Here is a 24,382-nt window from a genome sequence, read left to right as displayed (position 1 = left end):
CTGTCAAAATTAATGATTAATCCAAGTGAGTAATCAAAAACTAAAAATGAAAAATAACTCATAATCCTGATACCTTGATTGATAGCTTCCTGTATTCAGTACACACATCTGCTATGTTCGGTGTTCGGGGGGGAACGAATTACAAAGTTGGTAAAGCCTACTGTGACGAGTGGGGCGGGGCCGAGAGATGTGGGAATGAGCGAGGCCGGTAGAGTGTTTGGGAAATCCGCGGCACCTGCGCCCCACCTCCGGTCTTGAGTCCCACAGAGGAGATGGAATGATATAAAACTGGAGCGACGATAGTGAAGGACGAGAGAGGACCAGGCCTGGGCCTTATTTTATGTTTTGGTTTTTATTTGCGCACACCAGTCGTCCGTGAGGGGCTGGTGCGCTGGTTTGTGTTTATTTTGAATTATTAAAGTTTCATTTTGATGTGCGCCGGTTCCCGCCTCCTTCTTCCCGATAATTAGGAAGTTAATATCATTACACCTACTTATCACAACATTGTCAATCGCGTCGTCAATCTCAACACTAATTTATTCAAATGTCTCACTACCAAACTACCTACAGTATCTCAATTTGTGGATGACGAAGAGAAAGCACCAATTTGGTAAATGAGCCAGTAGTGAGAAATAGTAACTTTAAAGTAGGGTCCAGTGCCTTTTTGATACTTTTAAAATGGTACCGGTGCCTAAACCCTGCCAAAAAAAAGAACCATAAAAAAACCTATGGATAACATTAAAGAACATTACAAATATTTAAAATAAATAAATAGTTTTCACCTTGGATGCTCTCATTTCCCAAGTTGTGCTTCCCATATTCTAAGGCTAATAAATGTATTTCAAAATCTGGGTCATAATACAAAACCACACATTATGTTTCTACTGTATCTCTGTCACTCACTCTGATATTTACTTAAAGGCGCAATATGTAATTTTTCTGCTTTAAAAATAGCAGAAATCACTATATCTATGTTATATATATTTTTTAGTTGTGTACTTACATTATCCTGACAGTTTCCACGAACTTTCAAATCCGGAGAAAATTATAGTTTAATTAGAAGACACGGCACGTTTCTTTATTTCCGTTTTGTTGCCCGTGTTTTCTGTGTTTTCATTATTATATGGTAGAGGGCGCTAATACACATAATTTGCACAGATAAAAAAAAAAAAAAAAAACAAGTAAAGAAGAAAAAAGAAACATCAGGTTCGATCATCGATCATCTGACATGAAACAGCATCAAAATTGTATCGTTATGGAATAAAATGTCGACCGATGAAGAGTCAATAATTACAGTCAAGCTTTTGGGTGTTGATCGAATCCATTTTGATTATCATTCTGAATCCAATTCATAGTCTTTTTTCAGCTTATTTGTTCAAAATTGTATTTCTTTATTTTTTTATGAAACACATTAAAGTGTTTAAAAGATAATGCATGAAGCTAAAATAAAATGTTTTTGTTTACACTTTATTTTGATGTTTTGTATGTTCAGATATTCATGTAACAAAATATATACACATTAAAACCTAAATAGGGACATAGTAGTATACAGTACTTAAAGTATGATGTAAAGTTAACTTAAAGAAAACTTATGGGTTTACTTGCAGTATAAAACTACTAAACTAGTAGTTTACTCAGACTATACTTCAAAGTGTACAAAGTATTTAATTAGTAAACTATCAGTGTACCTATGAGTTCACTTTTAGTATAATTGCAGTACAAACTACAATTACTGTTATACTTAAAGTATAATTAAAAGTATACTTTTTATAGCTCATGGAAAGGAGGGGCTGAGAGAGACTGATTCTTTGAACTACTTTGTAGGAGTCGTTTACGAATCATTAAGAATTTTGGTGTAAATAATGTATTTTTGAGCTTGTATGCATTAAGAGACTCATAAAACAATATAAGCAACCTTAAAATGGCATAATAGGGGCACTTTAAGAGCTAGTTTGGCCAACTAGCAGCTAGTCAAGGCAAAGACAAGTCTTACTTTTGGTAACAGAAACACTAGTCAGCAAGTCTTGTCAGTCTTCTATCAGCCCAGAAGTTTACTAAATCCAGCGAAGAGCAGAAGCAGGAGACAAAGTAATGTTGATTAAAAGTTTATTGAATAATTTTAGTTGCATATGTTTCAATGCTCAGGCTTCACATGACAAACACAAATCCGACAAATGTTATTAATAGCAATGGAAAATTACTTCACAACAACTGTGACAATAAAAGCCTTGAAATGAACAAACACACAAAGTTTGAATTTGAAGATCCTTATATCCTCCAATACTCTGAGTTTGTCTTCTGCATTTATCCCATTCACACACAGCAGTGGTTCAGTAGCCATTTAAAACTGGGGGTTAGATGTCTTTGTTTAAGGGCACCTCAGTTATTGATGGTGGAAAAGAGATGTTCATTTAGCTCAAGGTTTGCTGTCAAGCGTACAAAAGTTAAGAGTAGGCCTACAGACCCCAGTGTCACAGAGAACTGTCAGCACAGCAAAACTGCCGAGTTTATTACAGGAGCAGACGGTCTGATCGGCTCTGGAGCTCACTGTAGAGCAGCCAAGTGTTGACCACGCGCCCCCGTCCAGCTCAGGATCCCAAAACACACACATATGCTTCTCATTCTTTTTCTGGAAGGAAATGTAATGCAGAATTGTTAACTGATAGTGTATCATAATGATGAAACACATTATATGTGGTGCACTGAGAACAAATTGTTCCATACCTTCAAGTGAGAAAATGTGAGTTTTATTGGTTTCTTTAGGTTGGTTGTCTCAGCGTTAATAAAAGTGGCAGTTACTACTTTTGAATTAATCTTATACGTTTGCTTTTGCGGTGTCTCTAAATGGTCAAAACAGCAGTTGAGTGATTCATCCAGACCTTTGTAGCTGAGGAGAGCTGCAGTCGTGAAGCCTGGTTGATGCACAAAGACAGTAAAAATCATTTTATACTGTACAATTAAAATAATAATAATAAATAGTTGTTATTGTGTATAGGTTTATACTGTTTTACTTCATTGTTGTATGTCTGTATTTATGTAGGACCGTGGTCCTGTGAGACACAACATTTAATTCCACTATATGTCCACACATGTAGCAGAATGACAATAAAGCTCAACTTTAATTGAACTTGAATGTATTTATAATAATGTGTACCGTGGAATGTATTTCCTGTTGCTATGTCCCAGTGGGAGGTTAACTGTGCTCCACTGATATTCATCCTGAAATCACCCTCAGGTGGAGAATTGCCCCTCTTTACTAACAGCTCCACTTCTGGAGGGCAGAAACCACATTACAAATGTAAGAATAAATTCATTGAAGCAGATGCTGCTGAAGATGGTACTTGTGGTGTAATGTTTAGTGACGTATTTCTTACCAGCTTTAGCACTTATTTTCCTGGTTCGGCTTGCTGACAGCAGATGTCCGATCAGTTTTAGTAGGTTTACCACAATCCTAAACAATGCTGAGATCATATCATTATCACCACTGAATCCACCGTGATTCAGATCATCTAGATCACTCAGAAATCCCTGTATTGTGGTGGGTGAAATGAGAGAGATTTGTGGATCAAGAGGACGTTTAAACACTCATTTGAGCTCTGTGTATGTCTGCAAGACACTTGACCACATGATTTACCTTTGTGAAAAAGAACTACACTCAAGCAAACTGTAGGCTACTTTTAAAAGAGTACTTGTTATGGTAATAAGTTCTTTAAGTATGAATTGACCCCTAGTTGATGTTATGTGCAATTAAAACTTAATACTTAAAGGTGCAATGCGTCATATTTACAGCAATCTGTTTACAGAAATGCAATATATTATAGTTATAGTATATATATAGTTTTCAGAGGTGTATAATGTCATGGTTTTGGCAAGGAGGAACTCAGGTGCAGACAGGATTTACAACACAAACGGTTTATTTACAAAAAGGGGAAAAACAAAACCCACGAGGGGGAAAACAATAGCTCGGGTAAAGACTAAATAACCAAACAAGACTGGGCAGACAAGATCAAGACACAACACTAACTATAAACAAACACTCACGGTATACAAAGACTTCTTCAGGGATGACAATACGTGGAACAGTTTGAGGAAACAATCACATCAGAGGTACAAATCTCAAGTGATGAACAATGAACCGACGCAAGACAGAGCACACTAGGAAATCTAAATAGGGGAACAATTAAGACACGACAGGTGGCACAGATAGCAATCACGACACGACTAGGTTAACAAGGGGGGCGGGGCAAGGGAACGAGACAACACAAGCACATGGCCCAAAGGCAAGGCCATGTGCTTGTACACAAAACACGGGTCTGTCATGATCCTGCCTCAAGACTAGGAAAAATCAAGGACACGAGGGCAGAATCATGACAGAACCCCTCCCTTAAGGAGCGGCTTCCAGACGCTCCTCAAGGGAACATCAAACACGAGACATGACTGACATGACGGACTGGGACACCGACACAAACCAACAAGACATGACAAATAATAACAAAGGCAGACATGAATACACGACGGCAGGGTTAGGGTGACATATAAAAAAAACAAACAGGGAAGGGGAGGGGGTGGGACCACAAAGTTCATGGGGGACAGACCAGGGTGAGTGGGTGGGGCAGGAGTTTTAGGAGGACAGGACGAAGGCTGACGACGGGGGGTACGGGCAGGTCTGGGTGGTGAGGGGCGGGGAGGGGTCTCGGGACAACTGACAGGGGACATGATAGGAGCAGACAAGGGACACGGGGCAACACTTACGGGACGCGGGGCAAGACTTACGGGACGCGGGGAGACGACAGCTGGACACGGGGGGACAACATCTACTGGACACGGGACAATATCAGCTGGACACGGGGCAACACTCACGGGACACGGGGCAACACTCACGGGACACGGGGCAACACTCACGGGACACGGGGCAACACTCACGGGACACGGGGCTACATCAACGGGACTCATGACAACATCAGCTGGGCACGGGGAGACAACATCTACTGGGCTCGGGGGGACAACAGGACACGGGGAGACAACGGCTGGACACTCTGGACTTCTAGGGACAGGGTCTGGGGACAAGACAGGACTGACGGGGACTTCTAGGATCCGGACAAGACTAGACAAATACTCTGAAAAGGCTTTAGCCACTAAGACAATTGGCATCTCCTTACGAGATGAGACACACTGTACTAAAGTCTTTGCTGCAGAGTCGGCCGCGGCACTCTCCTTCGCTCTCACGACTGCCGACTTGCAAACTGCCCTCTTCTTTGCCGGCTCGGGCACGCCAGCGCTCACCGCTGCTGACTCGGGCACGCCAGTGCTCTCCGCTGCTGGCACGGGCACGCCAGCTCTCACCGCTGCTGGCACGGGAGGAGACAGGGTCACAGGACCGGCAGGCCCCCTCTTCCTCCTTGGGCGCGGTGCAGAGGCCACAGCTGGGTCAGAGGCGGGTTGGGGGAGTTTGGTCTCGGGCAGGGCAGTCTCGGACGCCGAAGACTCAGAAGTTGACTCCCATGAAAACCGTCTCCCTCGTTTCATGGGGAGACTGCTGGCTGTGGAGGGCACCTCAGGACTCTGGGAGGGGCTTGCCTGATCCCCCAGGGTTGCCACGGCCAGGACACGACCCTCAGGGATCGTTGGCAGCTGGGTAGGTGGAGGGGACCTCTGTGGCTCCTCCTGGGAGATGCTTTCCCACAGCCGGGCATAATTACGGAGGATCCATTCCCCCTCAGGCGAGTATGGGAGAGTGACCCCCTTCCTGTCGGTGGGGGATGACGTCCAGCACAGCCTCCGGAACTCCGCCTGACGCTGAAGCTCAGAGGCCCTCCTGCCTGCTGAGTTCCTTGGTGGTCGGTTCATTCTGTCAGGGTTTTGGCAAGGAGGAACTCAGGTGCAGACAGGATTTACAACACAAACGGTTTATTTACAAAAAGGGGAAAAACAAAACCCACGAGGTGGGAAACAATAGCTAGGGTAAAGACTAAATAACCAAACAAGACTGGGCAGACAAGATCAAGACACAAAACACTAACTATAAACAAACACTCACGGTATACAAAGACTTCTTCAGGGATGACAATACGTGGAACAGTTTGAGGAAACAATCACATCAGAGGTACAAATCTCAAGTGATGAACAATGAACCGACGCAAGACAGAGCACACTAGGAAATCTAAATAGGGGAACAATTAAGACACGACAGGTGGCACAGATAGCAATCACGACACGACTAGGTTAACAAGGGGGGCGGGGCAAGGGAACGAGACAACACAAGCACATGGCCCAAAGGCAAGGCCATGTGCTTGTACACAAAACACGGGTCTGTCATGATCCTGCCTCAAGACTAGGAAAAATCAAGGACACGAGGGCAGAATCATGACATATAAAGAACTTACTTAATGAAACATTATGTTTCTATTACTTAAGATTGAGCTATTTCTATCTACTCCATACAGCAGTGACGGTCTCATTCTCTCATTCACATTGTTTAAAAGGCCCAGTGGAAGTCACCACTATGTTTCGACAGTAGCCCTAAAGGGAAAAACGTCTCTACAGAGTGCGCTTCGTAGCTTTGTTGTTTCATGTGAATAAAACACTGACACAATGATGTAAAATTGCATTAACATTTGCAATATCATCGATGTATTGAATAATTAAGTAAATGTAATTCTTTGATTTACCTTTGTAAAGAAATCTCATTGCCCTCTGCTGTCTTTACCGACGACATCTGTCCATGTGTACCTGTTCAGCTAGCTTCTCTAAAGGGAGGGGTGAGCTGGGGACTGAGACATTGGTTGTAATTCACAACCTCACCACTAGATGCCTCTAAAATGTACACACTGCACCTTTAAGTAGGACTTAAACATATATACTAAATCATGTAAAACATTTGTAATTATGCATTTTTAAGTATTTTACACTTGCTTTTTTTTTTCTTTCAACAGGGTTTAGCATTGCTACCATGTTTTAGCATGTTGCTATCATGAGTTAGCATGATTTGCTAGCATTCTTTGAAATATTGGTAACGAGTCACCTGTCTAACTCTACTCTCACCACACTTGGCCTTGTCTCACTCATCACATATACACAGTCTAACACAGTATTAGACTGATTTTTGAAAAAAAAAATTAATAAAATAAAAATAAAAACTGATTTACAAAGTGTCACCTTCAAAAGTTTTTCTCCATGCGCTTGTGTATTATTGTTCACAGACTCACTCTGATTCATTATCAGACAGCTGTCGGTCATCAAAGAGACGAGTTTTGTGAGCTCTGGAGATGTCTACACAGACAGCACAGAAAAAAGAGAGAGTTCAGGTCATAATGTGTTGCTGTAATATTCTTTATCAGTAAGTTATGCAGTACCTGGGATGTGTCTTTCTCACTTAAAAATCTGTCACACTTTAGCTCTGAAAAATAAAACAAACATAATATCAATATCACGTGAGAAAAAGTATAGATTAGGATATCACATCTGATATTCAGACCAGCAGCACAGATTGAAAGTGTTTGCACAAAAGCTCATTAAACAAAAGACAATAATTTTACTATGAAAAAATATAAATCTTACCTAATTTCAGTGGATCAACCTAAATACATTAATGTATCCTAGGGCTGCAGCTAACAATTATTTTTATAATCGATTAGTTTGCCGATAATTTTTCTGAATAATCGATTAATCTGATTAAATGTTACAAAAACACACTATTCCACATTCTGCCCAATGTCCTTAAAACAAATGTGCCAGCTGAATGCTATGAAAACATACAGTGCTTAGCAATTTATTAGACCCCCTGTCAAAACACAAATATTTTAGGAATCTTTCAAAAAAGAAAAAAAAAGAAGAAAATTCTAAAAATGTTATTGTAATTTTTGGACAAATAAACTAAAACAACTAAATAGTATTTATTCACATAATAACAAAAATGGCCTCCTTTGCTTGATAACAGTTTACATGCTTGCTGGCATTGTTTATGTACTTTTTGATTAAATGGGTATATAAATATGAAAAAAAAAAAAAAACCTGTCCTCCAACCTCCAATATGCTCGTATAGGTCGTTTGTCCAAATCCCAGAAATACGACCCACGTTTTTTTTTTTTTTTTTTTTTTGAAGGACAGGCTCAAAAACAATTTAATTCAAAGGTACAGCACACACATCCTAAACCTTAAAACTGGGTGCTAGGCAGACAAGTAGTTGCAAAGGTAAACAATGAGTCCGCACACCAGAAAATGCTCCTTAGAGATTTTAATGATTGCTCACCACGTGTAACGTTTCGGGTCCAAGCCCTTCATCAGACATTGTCTCAAAAACAATATAAAGCATCTAACAATTGTTTCTGCCTTTCTTTCACAGATAACATCAATAATTATATTGTACCTTTAAAAATAGCTTTTTGGGGTAATTACCAATACTGTTCGTTTAGAACAGCAGTAGCACAAACATTACAAAGCTGGTTAAAAACCTTACATAAATAATACAAAAATAGCAATCTTCCCTATTTAATCAGGACTTAATCAGGTAGAAACAGCTCTTCAGTGGCGGACTCACACTAGGCACTGTAGTCTTGTACAGAGCATGAATGACCTCCCTCTCCTCTCCCAGCTGGCCTGCACTCTCATTGCATTTAATGTTCCGGACCTGATGTATGGAATTTATGGGATGGATATGTGCAGTTTGTAAATGTGTGGTTTGAACAGGTCCGATGACCTCAATGTTTAACCTCTGTTCACAAGTGTCACACACAGACAGAAGCCTGATGATAACTTCTTTCATGCTCTTCTCAATATTATGACAAACACCATTGTATTTAAAAGATTTAAAGGAAACTGTAAGATATGTGCATTATATTTTTTAAATGTTTTGTTATTGACGCAATGAGTCAGACAGTTATTTATACTGAAAAAAATAGGCCTATCTCTTTCCATTAAATTATATAAACATTGTAACATCCTTTTAGGTGAAATTGCATAAATTTGATTTGTTTAAAATTTGATTTGTATTTTCAATGACACTGAATAGCGATGTGATGTCTCAAAAAATATAAATAAATAAAGTCTGTATCTCATATGTCATAAATAGCACAGGTATATTTGAAGCAATAGCCAACATTGTATGGGTCAAAATGATTTATTTTTCTCTATGCCAAAAATTATTGGAATATTAAATAAAGATCATGTTCCATGAAAATATTTCCTACAGTAAATATATAAAAATTTAATTTTTGATTAGTAATATGCATGGAATGGAAAGCTTATTTATTCAGCTTGATCCTTATTAAAATTGACCCTTATGACTTGTTTTGTGGTCCAGGGTTCACATATTTTCCTAATTTATTGTACCCATAACTGCGTTGAACAGTGTCACAGTATGACATCAGTATGATTTCGTCAATAGCTGGTCCTTTCTCATTTTAACCTGAAGCCCAGTCGAACCATGAGCCACCTCTTCAAGCAGGCCAGGGCACAGTTCAGCATGAAGTGATCGCACTAGTCAAACAAACTGACTTTGGTGGTCAAACACAAACGCTCAGGCACGGTTCAGATCATCTAGTGCAAGCAACGATTGCAGGTCACCATTTTAACAGTGTAATGAAATTATTAATACTTATTATTAAATTATTGCGGTGTTTTGCTCAAACTGATAGTCATTTGTTGTGCAAACACAGGCAACCGTTGTGTGCTATAAATTATGAGAAAGCATTAAATATAATATATATGTGACACTGGACCATAAAACTAGTCTTAAGGGTCAATTTTTTGAAATTGAGATTTATAAATCATATGAAAGCTGAATAAATACGATTTCAATTGATATATTTTTTGCTATGATATGATAATATTTGTCTGAGATACAACTATTTGAAAATCTTTAATATGAGGGTGCAAAAAATAAAAATCATAATACTGAGAAAATCACCTTTAAAATTGTCCAAATGAAACTCTCAACAATGCATATTACATATCAAAAATTAAGTGTTGCTATATTTACAGTAGAAAATTTACAACATATCTTCATGGAACATAATCTTTACTTAAAATCATAATTTTGACGAAAGATAATAAACAGTAATTTTTTTTAAAAACAAACGAAAAATTACTTAGTCAAAACTTACTCTCACAGAGTTCACTTGTATCATTGAAGATAGTTCTTCCTGACTTTAGTCTGAATCCAGCTTCACAGATGCAGTAGAAACCTCCAGCAGTGTTATGACATGATGCATGTTTTCCACAAAAACTGGGATCACTGCATTCATATCTGTCTGTAATTTAGGGACAGATAATAAACACAAACATGCCAACAGAAAACTCCCACTTTAGACTGCAATCAAAGGAATAAATAAATAAATAAATAAATAAATAAATAATTCTTACCAGTACATTGAACTCCTTGTCCTGAATTGAATATATATTTTCCATCACTGGAAATGTAGCCAGTTGCACATGTGCAGTAATAACCTCCTACAGTATTATTACATGTTGTATTAGGACCACAATCATCACTGCCGACCAAACATTCATTGATGTCTGAGATGAGATGAACAGAGATTCAGATGTTTTCTCTGCTGCACAGAGATCATGTGAGATTCATCATATCAAGCTCTCTTTACCTTGGCATTCAATCCAATCTGATTGTGTGAAATTATGATCTGAATGAGTTGTGAATCCTTCATGACATTGACAGAAGTAGCTGCCAACAGTGTTGAAGCATGCTGCATTTTCTCCACAAATGGATGGATCAGTCTCACACTCATTCTCATCTATAACAATAACAGAGAAAGTCTGAATAACCATAGCACCTTTTCCTGATTTTAATTTACGATTCATCAATAAGTGCTGTTTCATGAATGTGTCCTATATCTGCAATATAATTTCCAGCTATTCAGTAATATACAACAATATCAACAAAACTTGATTATTATTTGTGTGTGTGTGTGTGTGTGTGTGTGTGTGTGTGAATAAATGTTGGCATGCCCAACCCAAGTCAAATCCTGTTAGGCTCTGACATCAGAGTATCATACTGTATATGTTAGCTTGTTTACTCATACCTACACACGTTCCTCTGCTTCTTATCTCTCCAGGTCTGCAGACTGTTCTCATCAGGATGTTCTCTGTCAGTGCTAACAGAAGAACTATGAGCAGAAAATAAAGAGTCTGTTACCGCAGGTTTAGTGTCTTTGGTGTAGTTTGTTGCACAGGTCCAAAAGTCCAGACCACATTGATAATATGAGATTTTCTTTATGCAAATCTGCAATGCAGGTTAGATTCACAGATAGATTTAGGAATTGTCAAAAGTCAAACCAAAGACATTCAGAAATACATAGTCAGTCTGACTTTTCAGAGTTCAAGTAGAAATGTAATACAAAAAAGAAAAGCAAAATAGCAGCATTTTCACTAGTGGTCTCAGACTACTGGACGTCACTGTATTTAAATTGTGTTTGAAATGATGGTGCTGTTGTTGGGAGCACAGCTTGACCCCAAACAGAGACCAATATGCTGAAAGAGGACAAGGAGTCAAAGATGAAGTGAATCACTTTACAGAGAGTTTACTGAAAAAATGTTCTAAAATATAAAAATATTTTAACAGTACAGATTATTCTAGCATCTTCTGAAAACAGTATTATGTTCTTACCACAAAAAATGTGTTTATTACAAGATGTTATTATTAAAAAAGCCTCTGACACTAGCTTACTCTATTCTTTTCTATTCTATCAATTCTATTTTAATTTATTATATAATTTATATAAAAAATGTACTGCGTAAAACTGAGACTTGTTATAGCACTTGTATATCATTGCTCTTTTTAATTGCTTTCATTGTCCTCATTTATAAGTTGCTTTGGATAAAATTGTCTGCCAGATTACTAAATGTAAATGTAAATGTAAATATTTATCTTAATCTTAAAACATGCATCCAAAATTAATTTGATTTATTCTATATAATGGCTAAAATTCAATTTTTTTATTGGGAATAACAGTTTGAGGAGACAAAATGGAAAGAATTATAAAAGAAAGGAATAATTCTATTTCTTATTTCCCCAGGGTCTAAACATGTGGGAGTCCCTGCCAGTAATATCTGATTGATACAGGATTCTGTATTAATGTTATCCTTCATGACATAATTCCTTATGGAAGATACTTATTAATTTAGATGTAGTCATGCTGCTTGTACAATAGATGTATCCTGTAACTCAAACACAGTTTGTACAGTTATCCCTATACGCTTGTGACAATATACATTGGATGTGGAATGTAGCTACAAGCTACCATTTCAAATGCTGCAATTTGTAACGTCCATATTACTGATAGTTTGGTTGGAAATGTAACTCATAAACAGGTGCACGCTTGTGGTGATGTGTGCCTGGGTATGAAAATGATATACTTGAAATTTGCACATTTTATGGTAACCTTATCAATGTAATATATATTGTTAAATGCAGAGTTATTTATTGAGTTACAATTGGGAATACAAATGTGAAATCCATGGGTACTGAGAGTATTGTACATAGGGGTAGGCGCATATAAGCTTCCTCAGCCTACTCCTTTTGAGCTTCCATTACTGTGTAAGTTTATGACTTCTGTAACAACCATGATTCTGAACAGCTCAAATAAACTAAACTAAACTATAAACTATTGATCAAATATAATAAGTTTAGTTACACATTACCCCCCCCCCCCAAAAAAAAAACATGAAAAAAAAACTGAAAACATTTTGTAACATGATTTTGATGTACCATTTACATGGTAATGCAATGTCTGATTTTAAAATGGGTTTTAAAGGATGAATTTTGAGATTTTATGTTTTCAAGTGATATATAACTTCTGATGATTTCTAAAATGTGATAGAGAAAAAGGCAACGAGGAAGTCTTTTTTTTAAACAAAGGTCAAAACTCCTTTTGTAATGTAGATTTCTGAGGGTGCACTCTTGTCATAAATTAATCTATTACTTTTCCTACATAATTTTTAACATAAAATATTGGTAAAATATATATTTGGGAGTCTTAGACCTTTCCAACAATATATAGTTTGTCAAGATTAGATTAGATTTGATTGTAATAGTAGTAGTATAGTCAATGTAGGCATCCCGTATACGGGACGGGGTGACAGTTAACAGGTTAAATCCTAAAAATGAACAGAAATGTGACTCACCCAGATTCAGATACATGTGCCTCATAGTCAAAGACTTGCAAATAGAAAAATAATGACAGAAAATGGCTTATGATTTGATCTTGAGCAATATAATAAAGTTCTTGCGACTCTTCAAACGATGATGGAAAATGGTAAATGTTGTGACTCTCCCTCTCTCTCTCTCTCTCTCTCTCTCTCTCTCTCTCTCTCTCTCTCTGTCTCTAATGCTGAAAAAGCTTGAAGTAACTGAAAGAGTTTTGTCAGTGCAGTCCAGCCCCCTGCTTTGGCTGAGAGAATTTTTTTTTACATATATATTTCTGAGAAAAGCTCTTGGTTTGTAATAAGTTCAGTCTTTTCAGTATTTCATGTGTTTCTTTGTTTTTCGTAAAATTTCAATCTAGTTCTTCTGTAGCATTAATCTAGTTGAACAAACACTGTTGTTTGCATTCTTCTCATTCACGAGTGCAATGCAAAACACCAAAGTGATAACATTGTAATGTTTGCAGATGACAACATTGTGAGGCTCATGAGCAATAATACTGATAGCAGATGAAGATGTTTCTGCAGATGTGTTATTGACAGTGTCTCACCATCTGCTATGAAACCTGCTCAGTATCTGACAGGAACACCCTGCAGTGTGAAGACAGCACAATGTTTCACTGGAGCCAAACTTTCTGCCACTGAAGACTTTCATATCACAAGGTGTGTGAAGAACGTAACCTCCATTAGAAGGACTCCTCTCATCCTTCCCAAAACTACTTTAAGCCCCTTCCATCGATGAAGAAGCTGAATATAAACAATAACTTTAAAATCACTGTGCCTCACTCAAAAAAGTGATTATTTTATAACTCACTAAAAGTATAGTCTATATATCACATTCAATTAATAATAGTAATATGAACTGTGTATTTAATTCACTCAGTACTTACAAATAAATAATATATTACCTACTTAATTGTCAATTCAGTTTAAAACAGGGTTACACTTTATTTCAATAGTTCACTTTAGACATTCTACGAACTATAAGTAACTTTAACAATATTTGCAGCTACAAGTCTACTAACTCTCAGAGTAGACTGTTAGGGTTAGTATAAGTTGACAGTAAGTTGACAAAGAAATTACTTTTAGTAGAATATCTGAAGTGTACTATTGAAATAAAGTGTTATCTAAATCAGTGAACCTTGTCTGAACGTTTGTCTGTATTTATTGTCCATATTTACTGTTTTCTATTAGTCCTCATGCTTGTCTGCTACGTGTCATTGTTGTTTCCTTAAGGACTTGATAATATTTATCCATTGCCTTGTAAGCTGCTAAACGTTTTCTTTAATTCCCATGAAATAGAATGAATGCAAAGTTAGACTGCAAGTGCGTCTTTGCAACGAAGCCCCTTCAGTTAAGAAAACTGACAGACTTTATTACAGATGCACAGTATTTACATAATCAAATTTGAAACTCTTTCAGAAAAAAACAAAAGTGCAAAGTTCAAAATATGTATAAATCTATATCAGCGATGTATGTGTGTGCACGGGTTTATGTAGCCTCATTTGCCATTTATACTTTTGACTAAAAACAAATGGCGTCAAAAATGCATAAAAAAATGTGTTCAAACTCTAGAGAAAAAGGAACTAGATTATTATTAGATAGTTTCCAAAAGATGCAGTTTTCAGGGTGATATAACTTGTGTCATGAAATACAGGAAATTCATGTTATGACAGGTTAGGCAACAGATTCCATGAGATATGATTAGTTGATAAAAGTGTAGAAATACATTTGCAACAATATATAATCTTTTGCAAGAAAAAGAAAAAAAAAGAAAGAAAACAACAACTATGAAGCCAGACCCCTGTATAATTTATTTTCTTTCTTTTCTTTTTTGGGATTATTGTTTCTTGTTATTATGAGCTGAATTTATAGTATGGAGCAGTTCAAACCTTTTTAAGAGCGACATTGTTTTCCTTTTTAAATTGACAAGACCAATATTATTCAACCATGCACCTTCTGAAAATGTATTTACATATCACATATACGTACATTCTGCATAATCTGGTCTCAAGCTGGTTCATAAGACGACAGGGCAACACATGTCCTGAGAAGCCTTCAACTTATTTATTTGTTCTATATTTAAGTTAAAATTGAGAATCCAGTTCCGCACAAATAGGTGGATATGAAAGGTAGTATCAATGTAATGCTTGTTTTGTTTTACAGAAAACGAGTAAATGTAATTTGTTACTTTCCACCTCTGTTAAGAACTTCATTTGGACAACTTTAAAGGTCATTTTCTCATTGTTATTTATTTTTTTTGTTCCCTCAGATTCCAGATCTCATAGCAAATATCAGTTGTATCTCAGCCAAATATTGTCCTATCCTAACAAACCATGCATCATGATGCAATCATGCAGCTTATTTATTCAGCTTTCAGATGATATGTAAATCTCAATTTCAAAAAGTGACTCTATGACTGGTTTTGTGGTCCAGGGTCACATGTGGTCTTACTCCAGATTTCAGCTTATTCTTTGCTAGTCAAGAAGTATTGCTACAATGTTTGCATGCAACACCTTCACTATCTTTTCTGTGAATCTCTGCTGTTTGTAACAGAGCTGAATGGATTCCTGTTTTTCTTGTGAAAAGAAATCATAACTGATACTTTTTGACTCAGACTTTCTCATATTCTACATAAAGCCCACTTGAGGGTCACGACCCAGGGTTTTAAAACCTCTGCAACATTGAGAGTCACTAACCAGCTGTATCACCATCTGCTATGAAACCTGCTCAGTATCTGACAGGAACACCCTGCAGTGTGAAGACAGCACAATGTTTCACTGGAGCCAAACTTTCTGCCACTGAAGACTTTCATATCACAAGGTGTGTGAAGAACATAACCTCCACTAGGAAGGACTCCTCTCATCCTTCCCAAAACTACTTTAAGCCCCTTCCATCGATGAAGAAGCTGAATGTCCAAACTCACTATCATGTTCACACCTGGTCAAAATAGGTTTAAATAGATATAATAATTATTAATCTGAAACAAATTGAACTTGAAATGATCCTTAAATGTGTGTCGATTAAAATTAAAACGGGAACTCGTGATCACAGCCTGCCTTTACAGTGGATTTATTGAGTAGGGTAAGAACACTAAAAAATATACACATACTGTTAAAGAAAATTAGGAAGTGAGGAGATCAGATGCTGGTTCTGTGGAACAGCTTCTCCGGTGCTAGCGGCCCTGCCATTGATGCCTCTAAACGGCCGAGCTTGCAAATTATATCTCTTTGTTTTTATTTATGTTTTTTTTATATTAGTATTTTGTTTGTAACTCATACTGAAATATAACTAAGAAGCTCGTCTGCCAAAATACTATGATTTCTAAACTTGAGCAGAACAGACCACGGAGAAGTCTTCTGTGATCTATTTTGTAAGTATGAAACCTACAAAAAAAAAAAAGTTCCTGAGTGTTTGGCTTCAGGAGGAGATCGAAGCCCATTGTTTTGTGGCAAGGCATTTGCATTGCGATAGTTCCTGAGTGTTTGGCTTCATGAGGAGGTATTTTCATAAGGAAATAATTTCACTCCTTGCAACACTTTGTTCAGTCACTGTGCTGTCCTTCCTCTTTCTTAGCAGATTCTTGTGTACTTCTTGAATACTGTGACGAGTCAGCTGCCTCCTCCCTGATTATCACCGGCACCCCGTCCTAAATCGCCGCCCTTCACCAGGCTCCCGACTGGAGTGGGTGTGTGAGAGGAGGGACGCTGGACGAGTCAGGGTTGGCGGCGTGTGATGGGGCACATCTGAAGGAAGTGGAGCCTCATTACCGCCGCTGTTTAAAAGCCCAACGCGCCTCTCCTCAGGAGACCGGTCTCTTCCCCGTGCATGCACACTGGTGTCCTCGTGGGTCCAGGAAGGGTGCGTTGAGGGACTCCCGCGCCACCAAGACGTGAGCTGCCGGACCCGCGATCCGGATGGGAACCGCACCCGTATACACGGCCGACGGGCCAGGATGCCGGGCCGTCCATCCCCTACCAGCGCCGCGGCCAACGAGAGAGACGCGGCCGCTAGGAGAAGCCGCCGCCCCTCGCGCCCCGGACCAAGGAGGGGAGCGCGTGCGGCCGCCGGACTCCGCCCCTTGCCTGGACCCTTCCTCGATGAACACTGCCCGACCTACACAAACCCCGCAGCACGACGAGGACACCAGATTCCCTGTTATATTGGACACTTTCCCCCTTTGGCCACTTTTATTCCCTGTTATTTTATGATTTCTGTTAATAAAAGCCTCTCCGAGGCCTGACGCCACGCCCACTGTGTCTGTCTTGTGCTCCTCCCGTGACAATACTTAAGTAAGCATCATTATTAAGAGCATCATTATGAAAAGATTGAAGGAAAGGTGGCACAAACAATGGGAAGAAGAGAGAAAAGGTCAATGGTACAGAGTTCAAAGGAAAGTGGGAGAGATGAGATGTCCAGGAAAAAGCAGAAGAGATGTGATAATAATATCAAGGTAAAGATTTGGACACATAAGACTAAACCGTACACTTTATAAAATGGGTAAACATTACAGGAAGATGTGAATAGCCACTGTGGACAAGAAGAAACATGTTATAGTGTCAGAAATACTGATAAAAAAAAAAAAAAATTCTGATAAAAAATCTAGCAAAGATAAAAAAAAAAAGATTTTTAATCTAGTTGATATTCTAGATTTAAAATAATTCAGGAAATTATTGTTACAGTTTTCTAGTTCAGTATCTTAAAATATTTCATTTGTGGGAATCTAAAATAAGAGGGGGGGGGGGTAATATTACTTATGACTTCAGCATATTTCAAAGAGTAAAACATGTTTTTTTTGTACCTATTATTATTATTACTGCAGTTCGATTTAAGGCTTACACGAGTGTGCTTTGTCTTAACTTTTTAAACCTAGCATATGAATATCTGTATAGACTCCTCAGAACCTTTTTTATAGAAATCTTATAGAAATATACTTACACAATTTAGGTGGTAAATTGAAACTGAACCCTCAATCGCTTTGTTAAGCAGGTTACAGATTTTTACAGTCTGACCATAATGCTCAGCTTCTCCATTGCTTTGAGAAAATCTCGGGCTGCTGGTGATCTGACTAAAGCCATGGTCCACTGCAAAGGCTGGAAATTTGATGCCCATTATTCAAGAAAATGAACTTGGAAATGCCATCCATGAAAAAATAGACTTGCATTATTAAGTGCATTATTACATCATCAGATCTTGAATGTGTTCATTCTCCACAAATGTTTATAGGTCATGTGTCCCATTATTGATGAAAGGCTAGTGACGCCCCGATGAGAGAATTCTCTTGATGAGCTTTTGCAAACTGAATCGTCCAAACTACGCTGGCGACATCTGCTGGACTAAACAGTGTAAATGCTACATCAACACAACACAAACATGTACAGTACAGTAACATATATTATAAACCAATCGCAAATGTTTTCATTAAAGTATAATAATCTCTTAAAACTATTCAGCAAATCAATAGGTCTAACATTAAATATGAAGTGTATTTGTGTTTTATTATTGTGTTTCTTACATTCCTGATCCTGTTCATTTCTAAACTGTTAGAGATGAACTAATGATCAGTGCCATCTTTATAACTACCTTTGTGTTAATGCTCTGTATTAAATAGTGCATAATCAATGTTTACTTCGAATATAGAGTTTGTATATACATTAGAATTAATCAAAAAGAATTAAACTGTATCCATTGCTAAAGCTAATCTTTTAAGAGTGTTTATGAGTGTATGACACAATCCTATCAAGATAAACATATTTTTCTTTCATCCCAAGTATTTGCTTCTTATATTCTCTGTTGGACTGAACATATTTTTAATATATTAATTCTTACTCCTCCAATGTAATGAATCACCAAAACTCAGAACAGCAGTCTAGTTCTTTCACCATCACCGACCCCCACTACTGCATCTCGCCCACAGCGGAGGCACCACAAGCGGCGTGAGAGGAAGCAGAAGAGGGGTCAGTGCAGAAGTATCCGGGCTAGTTAACAGCTAACCCACATAAGCCAATTATCCCCACCATCATACTGGCTAACATACGCTCTTTGGACAATAAACTGGACTCCATCCGACTACCACATTCAACTCAGAGGACTGACCACTGACCTCCAAGAGTACTCAGAGACTGTCACTGCCTACATCAACAAATGTATTTATGATGTAACAGTCACAAAAACCATCACTGTCCGGGCCAACCAGAAGCAGTGGATGACAGGGGAGGTCTACAGCCTTCAGAACTGGAGATAAGGTGGGCGTGAGAACTGCCAGAGCCAACCTGTCCTGCAACATCATGAGGCTAAGAGACCGTACTCCAGAAGGATAGCCCATCAATTCAGCGACAGCAGAGACACTTGAAGCCTGTAGCAGGGGATACAGGCCATTATGGACTACAAGCAATAATGTGACAGCAACATCTCTCTGCTGACAGAGGAGGTTTGCATACCGGTCCAGCTGCTCAACCAATGATGCCATCACCACTGCCATCCACTCAGCACAGTGGCGAAGCCAGGATGTTTTTATAGGGGTGGCCAAGTAAGGGCCAGCAACCAGTCTGGGGTGGCACAGAAATCTTCATTATTTTATATAAAAAAATGTGTTTGACTATAATGTAGGCATAATGGGCTATTTTAGTGCCTTAAACACAACTGAGTACAATTAATTTTTTTATTATTCCTCACCTCCAGGTATTTTAAAAAAGGTGCTCACTTTAACTTTATTGCTCATTCAGCTTCTCAAAACTTGTAAATGCTTGTTCTCCAACATTAATCATGGATGAGGCGTGCAATGATAAAAAAAAAAAAAAAAAAATGTGAAAAAGGCCAGAAATCAACATAACAGTAGAATTTGTTTATGCATTTAAATGGCTTAATTTCTGCATATTTTATAGTATAAGTGCACTACTGTACTATAAAATTAAATTACTAATAAAAAAATACAAATCAACTTACGTCTGATATTGTGACCTTGAATTGCAGGATAGGCTATATTTTATTTGAACATGCATTTGAGATACGTGGTTTGCTGCTTGTACACGCACAGTTTGCAGCTTTAATCGCCTTTTCTGTGATATCATGACTTAGATGTAGACATCTTCAAGACTAAAAGACTTTAAACAGCCCTTTAATCACAGAGCAAATAAATAAGTCAAAGCTTGTTCTTGTGTTATAGTTACTTAAATCTAGGCTGTCACACTATATTTCACACACTGGTTGGCCAAAAATATAACATTAGCTCTACTGAACACACACATCTGCAAAAAAACACCCTAAGTCTTCAGTCCAGAAAATAGCTTTTCATAGTTCATCGCGCAGCAGTTGATTCTGTTCCCCTCTGGAATTCTTGTTTCCCCTCGGGTTGCAAGGTCTGTGTAATAAACCCAACCAAATAGTTTATCAAACATTGCCCCAAAGTAGCCTAAATTGTGCCACATGCAAATACACCAAACACAACTGGATGTAAGGAAAGCAAAATGGGACAAATCTCTTTCTACACTGCAGCATAGTAAAATGAATCTCACACTCCAGTTAATGTTCTATTATTATTTTTCTTCATCTTGCAGTTGTTCCTTTGTTTTTGTCTTATGTCCGAGTTTTTGCAGTTTAATTTTTCCATTGCAAATTAGTGTAATCTGTCCATGCTGATGTCCAAATGCTGACCTTTCAATATAGAGCAACAATTCATTTTAACTAATATTCTATGATTAATCTGTTTACCTTCTTACTGATACAGTGGAATATAGTTCATATAGATCAAACCTATATGAGGAAATTCTAAATTACAAAACTCAAGGTATTTATCCATGTCTTAAAAAAAGAGCAGAAATATTTAACTTGGATATGTCCTCCAATTTCCAAGTTAATGGTAAGCAACTTCTCTACACTAACACATTTTTTCATAGTAAAGTTAGTATAATGATACACCAACACTTTATAATAAAAAAAAGTCAGTGCTTGTCAAGAAACTGTTTTCCTAATTAATTTTGTTCAGTTGCTTTGACGCAATCCTTTTTGTTAAAAGCGCTGAATAAAGGTGACTTGACTATGTTTGCGTAAAGGGAAACAGACATTTCGAGGGGAACAGATAGACTGCTGCTGCACCGGCGGTATTCTAACCTTCAATGCTTAACTTAGTTTGCAGGCTACTAAGCTAGCCAGTGCAGTGTAGTTCGACTTTAAGCTGCTACTTAGTGCTAGATAAATTTTTCCTACACATTCAGAGAGAACTAACTAAACATTGATTTACCATACATCTCTATCGACTAATTCCAGCCGTTTTGTCGTTGCTACTCTCTGTGTGACCGTCCTCCTGTGTTTCACGGACCAGCAGCAGTAGGTGCAGCGCGCGCACTCATCTCACGGGTCACCTGACCTGCATGGCCAAACGTCCGCTGAGCAGAAATCAGCTCTCAGTATCCGTACGACCGTTACTGTGTTAAAAATTTAAAACTGGCCCTTAATCAGTTGATCAGCTGTCATCATTGATTGACAGCATTTCTCCTTTCTTGTGTTGACGAACTTGACCAACTAGCTATCAGATCAGGCCACCCCCTAGAATCGCCACTGACTCAGCACTCACACATCTGGACAAAAAGGACTCATAGGTCAGAATGCTGTTCATAGACTTCAGTTCAGCATTCAACACAATCAACCCTCAACAGCTCATTTACAAACTAATCCAGCTGGGGCTCAACACTTCACTGTGCAACTGGCTGTTGGACTTTCTGACTGGAAGATCTCAAGCAGTACGGGTCAGCAGCAACACATCCAGCACCATCACACTGAACACTGGGGCCCCCCAAGGATGTGTGCTGAGCCCCCTCCTCTTCACTCTGCTGACCCATGACTGCACACCGTCACACAACTCCAATCTCTTTATTAAATTTGAAGATGACACGACTGTGGTGGGTCTCATTAGCAACAAAGATGAGACAAACTACAGGAGCGAGGTGACCCGCCTGGCCAAGTGGTGCAGTGACAACAATCTCTCTCTGAACGTGGAGAAGATGAAGGAGATTGTTGTTGACTTCAGGAGAGCGCACAATCAGCATGCTCCTCTCAACATCAACAGTGCGAATGTAGAGAGAGTGAGCAGCACCAAGTTCCTGGGTGTGCACATCACAGAGGACCTCTCCAGGACTGAAAACACCGCAGCACTGGCCAAGAAATCACAACAGTGTCTCTACTTCCTCTCTGGAAGTCTCTGGAACTGACGACATTCTACCTCAACAGTCAGTTTAAATAAAATAACTGCTCTTAAGCCCTTTGTCACTTTAATCAGACTTAATAATCTTTTTTTGCACTAAAAATCTTTTCATCTGCACTGTTTGCTCACTTCACTGGTTTGCACTCTATCTGCCATGTGCCTTGACTTTATCTTTATTTTTATTAAATGTTTTTTAACATGCCCTTATTGTATAGTTTTATCTTATATTTTATATTTGATCTAGATTTTTAGACTGTACAGTTAGTGTTATCTGTATGCACCAAGGGTCTGAGAGTAACGCAATTTTGATTCTGCGTGTACTTTATGTACTGAAGAATTTACAATAAAGCAGACTTGAATTGACTTGAGCTTTTTTGGCATAAATAAAGATTTTAACGAAAAGTAATCATTTGTTTTATGTTACATTCAATTGTGAGTTCATATTAATGGTCATGCTACTCAAAGAAATGTTTGCAAAAAAGATGGAGGATGCGTGTATTGGCGTCTGTTCGTTTATCTTTTTAGAGTGAGTTTACTTAAAAACAGCGATTGTATGTATCCTCTCGTCGCTGGAAAATGTTTCGTCAATGTCAATCTTGCTATGGTCACTGTCACGAAATAAATTGATACAAAATATGCAAATCACCAAGACTGTTTATTGTTTGATAGCGCCCAGCGTATTTTACTTTTATTGTGTTTTATTAAACGTTGACTGAACATTCGATTGAAATCAACCACGACCAACGTGAGCAGACACTGACGGGGTAAAAATATTGATCTGAGCAAACCATACAAACTTATTAACCATACATAAAGGTTACCTACCAGCTCTTTGGTGTCTTGTGATGTGTTATTCTTGAACAAATCTTTAATGTGACTATAAGAACGAGTTGTCTCTATTACGGCGACATCATTTTTTTTTTTTTTTTTTTACAGTGAATTCTAATCTTCAAAAATTACCTTGTTTTATGATTTATGTCTTTTGAGTTCACCCTTCAGATTAGACTATAGAACTGTAGTGTTACTTGTTTAGAATTCAAAATGTTATTTGCTTTTAATTTATGTCATTATGTCCTTTTTGAGCAAGCATCTTATACATATATTAGACCAATTTGTCAAGTCTGCCTAGGAAGAGCAATTATTATACCAGCGAACTCAAAATTGAATAACATTTTTTAAATAGGCTATAAATACTTAGAATATTATATAGCCTAGTGTTTGTTTACTGAAAGACAGTCAAAAAGACAAATCAATCAATATTTTATTTATAACAAGGTTTTTATTTATTTATAAAATAATAACACACCACAGATCCTGAAGAAACAGTAACAAAAACACAGTGACAGAAATGTCAGAAATAGCGCATGGATCTGCCACGTGATTAAGGAAAGACTCGACCCGAAGACTTGTCAGACTAGAGGTGAGTTAATCACAGACTGAAGACCCAGGTAAATAATTAATTAATATTTTCTGTATCTTTATAGTATTTTAGTTTTGTATTGTTTGAAGTGTGGTCAACGTTTGCGTAAATACTAGGCTAGATGTGTTATGGAAGTAACATGTAACATTTTATGTTACATTTTGCTTGAATGAACGAAATGACTCGAAAAAAGATTCGTTCATTTTGCTGAACATGACTCAAAAATTCGAATCGGTATAATGATCCGGACTTCCCACACTTGATAAAGTAAAAGTCCAAGTCCGCGACAAGTGTTGCTTCTCTGACGACGCTGCACTTCTTTGAATCGCGAACTTCAGTAGAGTCTATAAAATGATTGGCCATAAAATGAACCAATCACAAGACATCTTATGGGGGGGGGGCATTCAGCATCTGACAGAGGAGCTCAATGTATCACTGCTGCACAACATACTGCTATTGATGACCTTCATATCACTGAACTCTAAGAAAATTCTGTGTAAAAATTGTGTTTTTTGGTTAAAGGAAGTCTCTGCAAACACAACAGATGATGCCCTGGCAGAAAGCACATTTTCTGTTTTTCTATGATATGAATCTGTCAAACACCACTGCTG

General features: G+C 37.9%; 1 protein-coding gene and 1 long non-coding RNA gene across 2 annotated transcripts; both read right to left on the bottom strand.

The window, feature by feature from the left end:
* Window positions 1-2,089: 2,089 nt before the first annotated feature.
* On the bottom strand, window positions 2,090-9,331 carry LOC113075222 (adhesion G protein-coupled receptor E2-like). The gene is made up of 7 exons (XM_026247885.1): window positions 9,328-9,331; window positions 7,353-7,396; window positions 7,156-7,269; window positions 3,375-3,528; window positions 3,155-3,271; window positions 2,725-2,912; window positions 2,090-2,629 (listed from the first exon to the last, which is right to left on the bottom strand). The coding sequence occupies exons 1-7, from the start codon at window positions 9,329-9,331 to the stop codon at window positions 2,417-2,419; spliced, it is 834 nt and encodes a 277-aa protein (XP_026103670.1). The 3' UTR covers window positions 2,090-2,416.
* Window positions 9,332-10,605: 1,274 nt separating this feature from the next.
* Window positions 10,606-13,249, bottom strand: LOC113075216 (uncharacterized). Its single transcript, XR_003280895.1, has 3 exons — window positions 13,135-13,249; window positions 11,034-11,117; window positions 10,606-10,745 (listed from the first exon to the last, which is right to left on the bottom strand). It is a non-coding gene; the product is annotated as an uncharacterized LOC113075216 (long non-coding RNA).
* Between the last annotated feature and the right edge of the window lie 11,133 nt (window positions 13,250-24,382).

The sequence above is a fragment of the Carassius auratus genome, unplaced genomic scaffold (assembly GCF_003368295.1).
Source record: "Carassius auratus strain Wakin unplaced genomic scaffold, ASM336829v1 scaf_tig00016457, whole genome shotgun sequence".
Taxonomy (NCBI): domain Eukaryota; kingdom Metazoa; phylum Chordata; class Actinopteri; order Cypriniformes; family Cyprinidae; genus Carassius; species Carassius auratus.
This window is presented reverse-complemented; position numbering and strand designations above follow the sequence as displayed.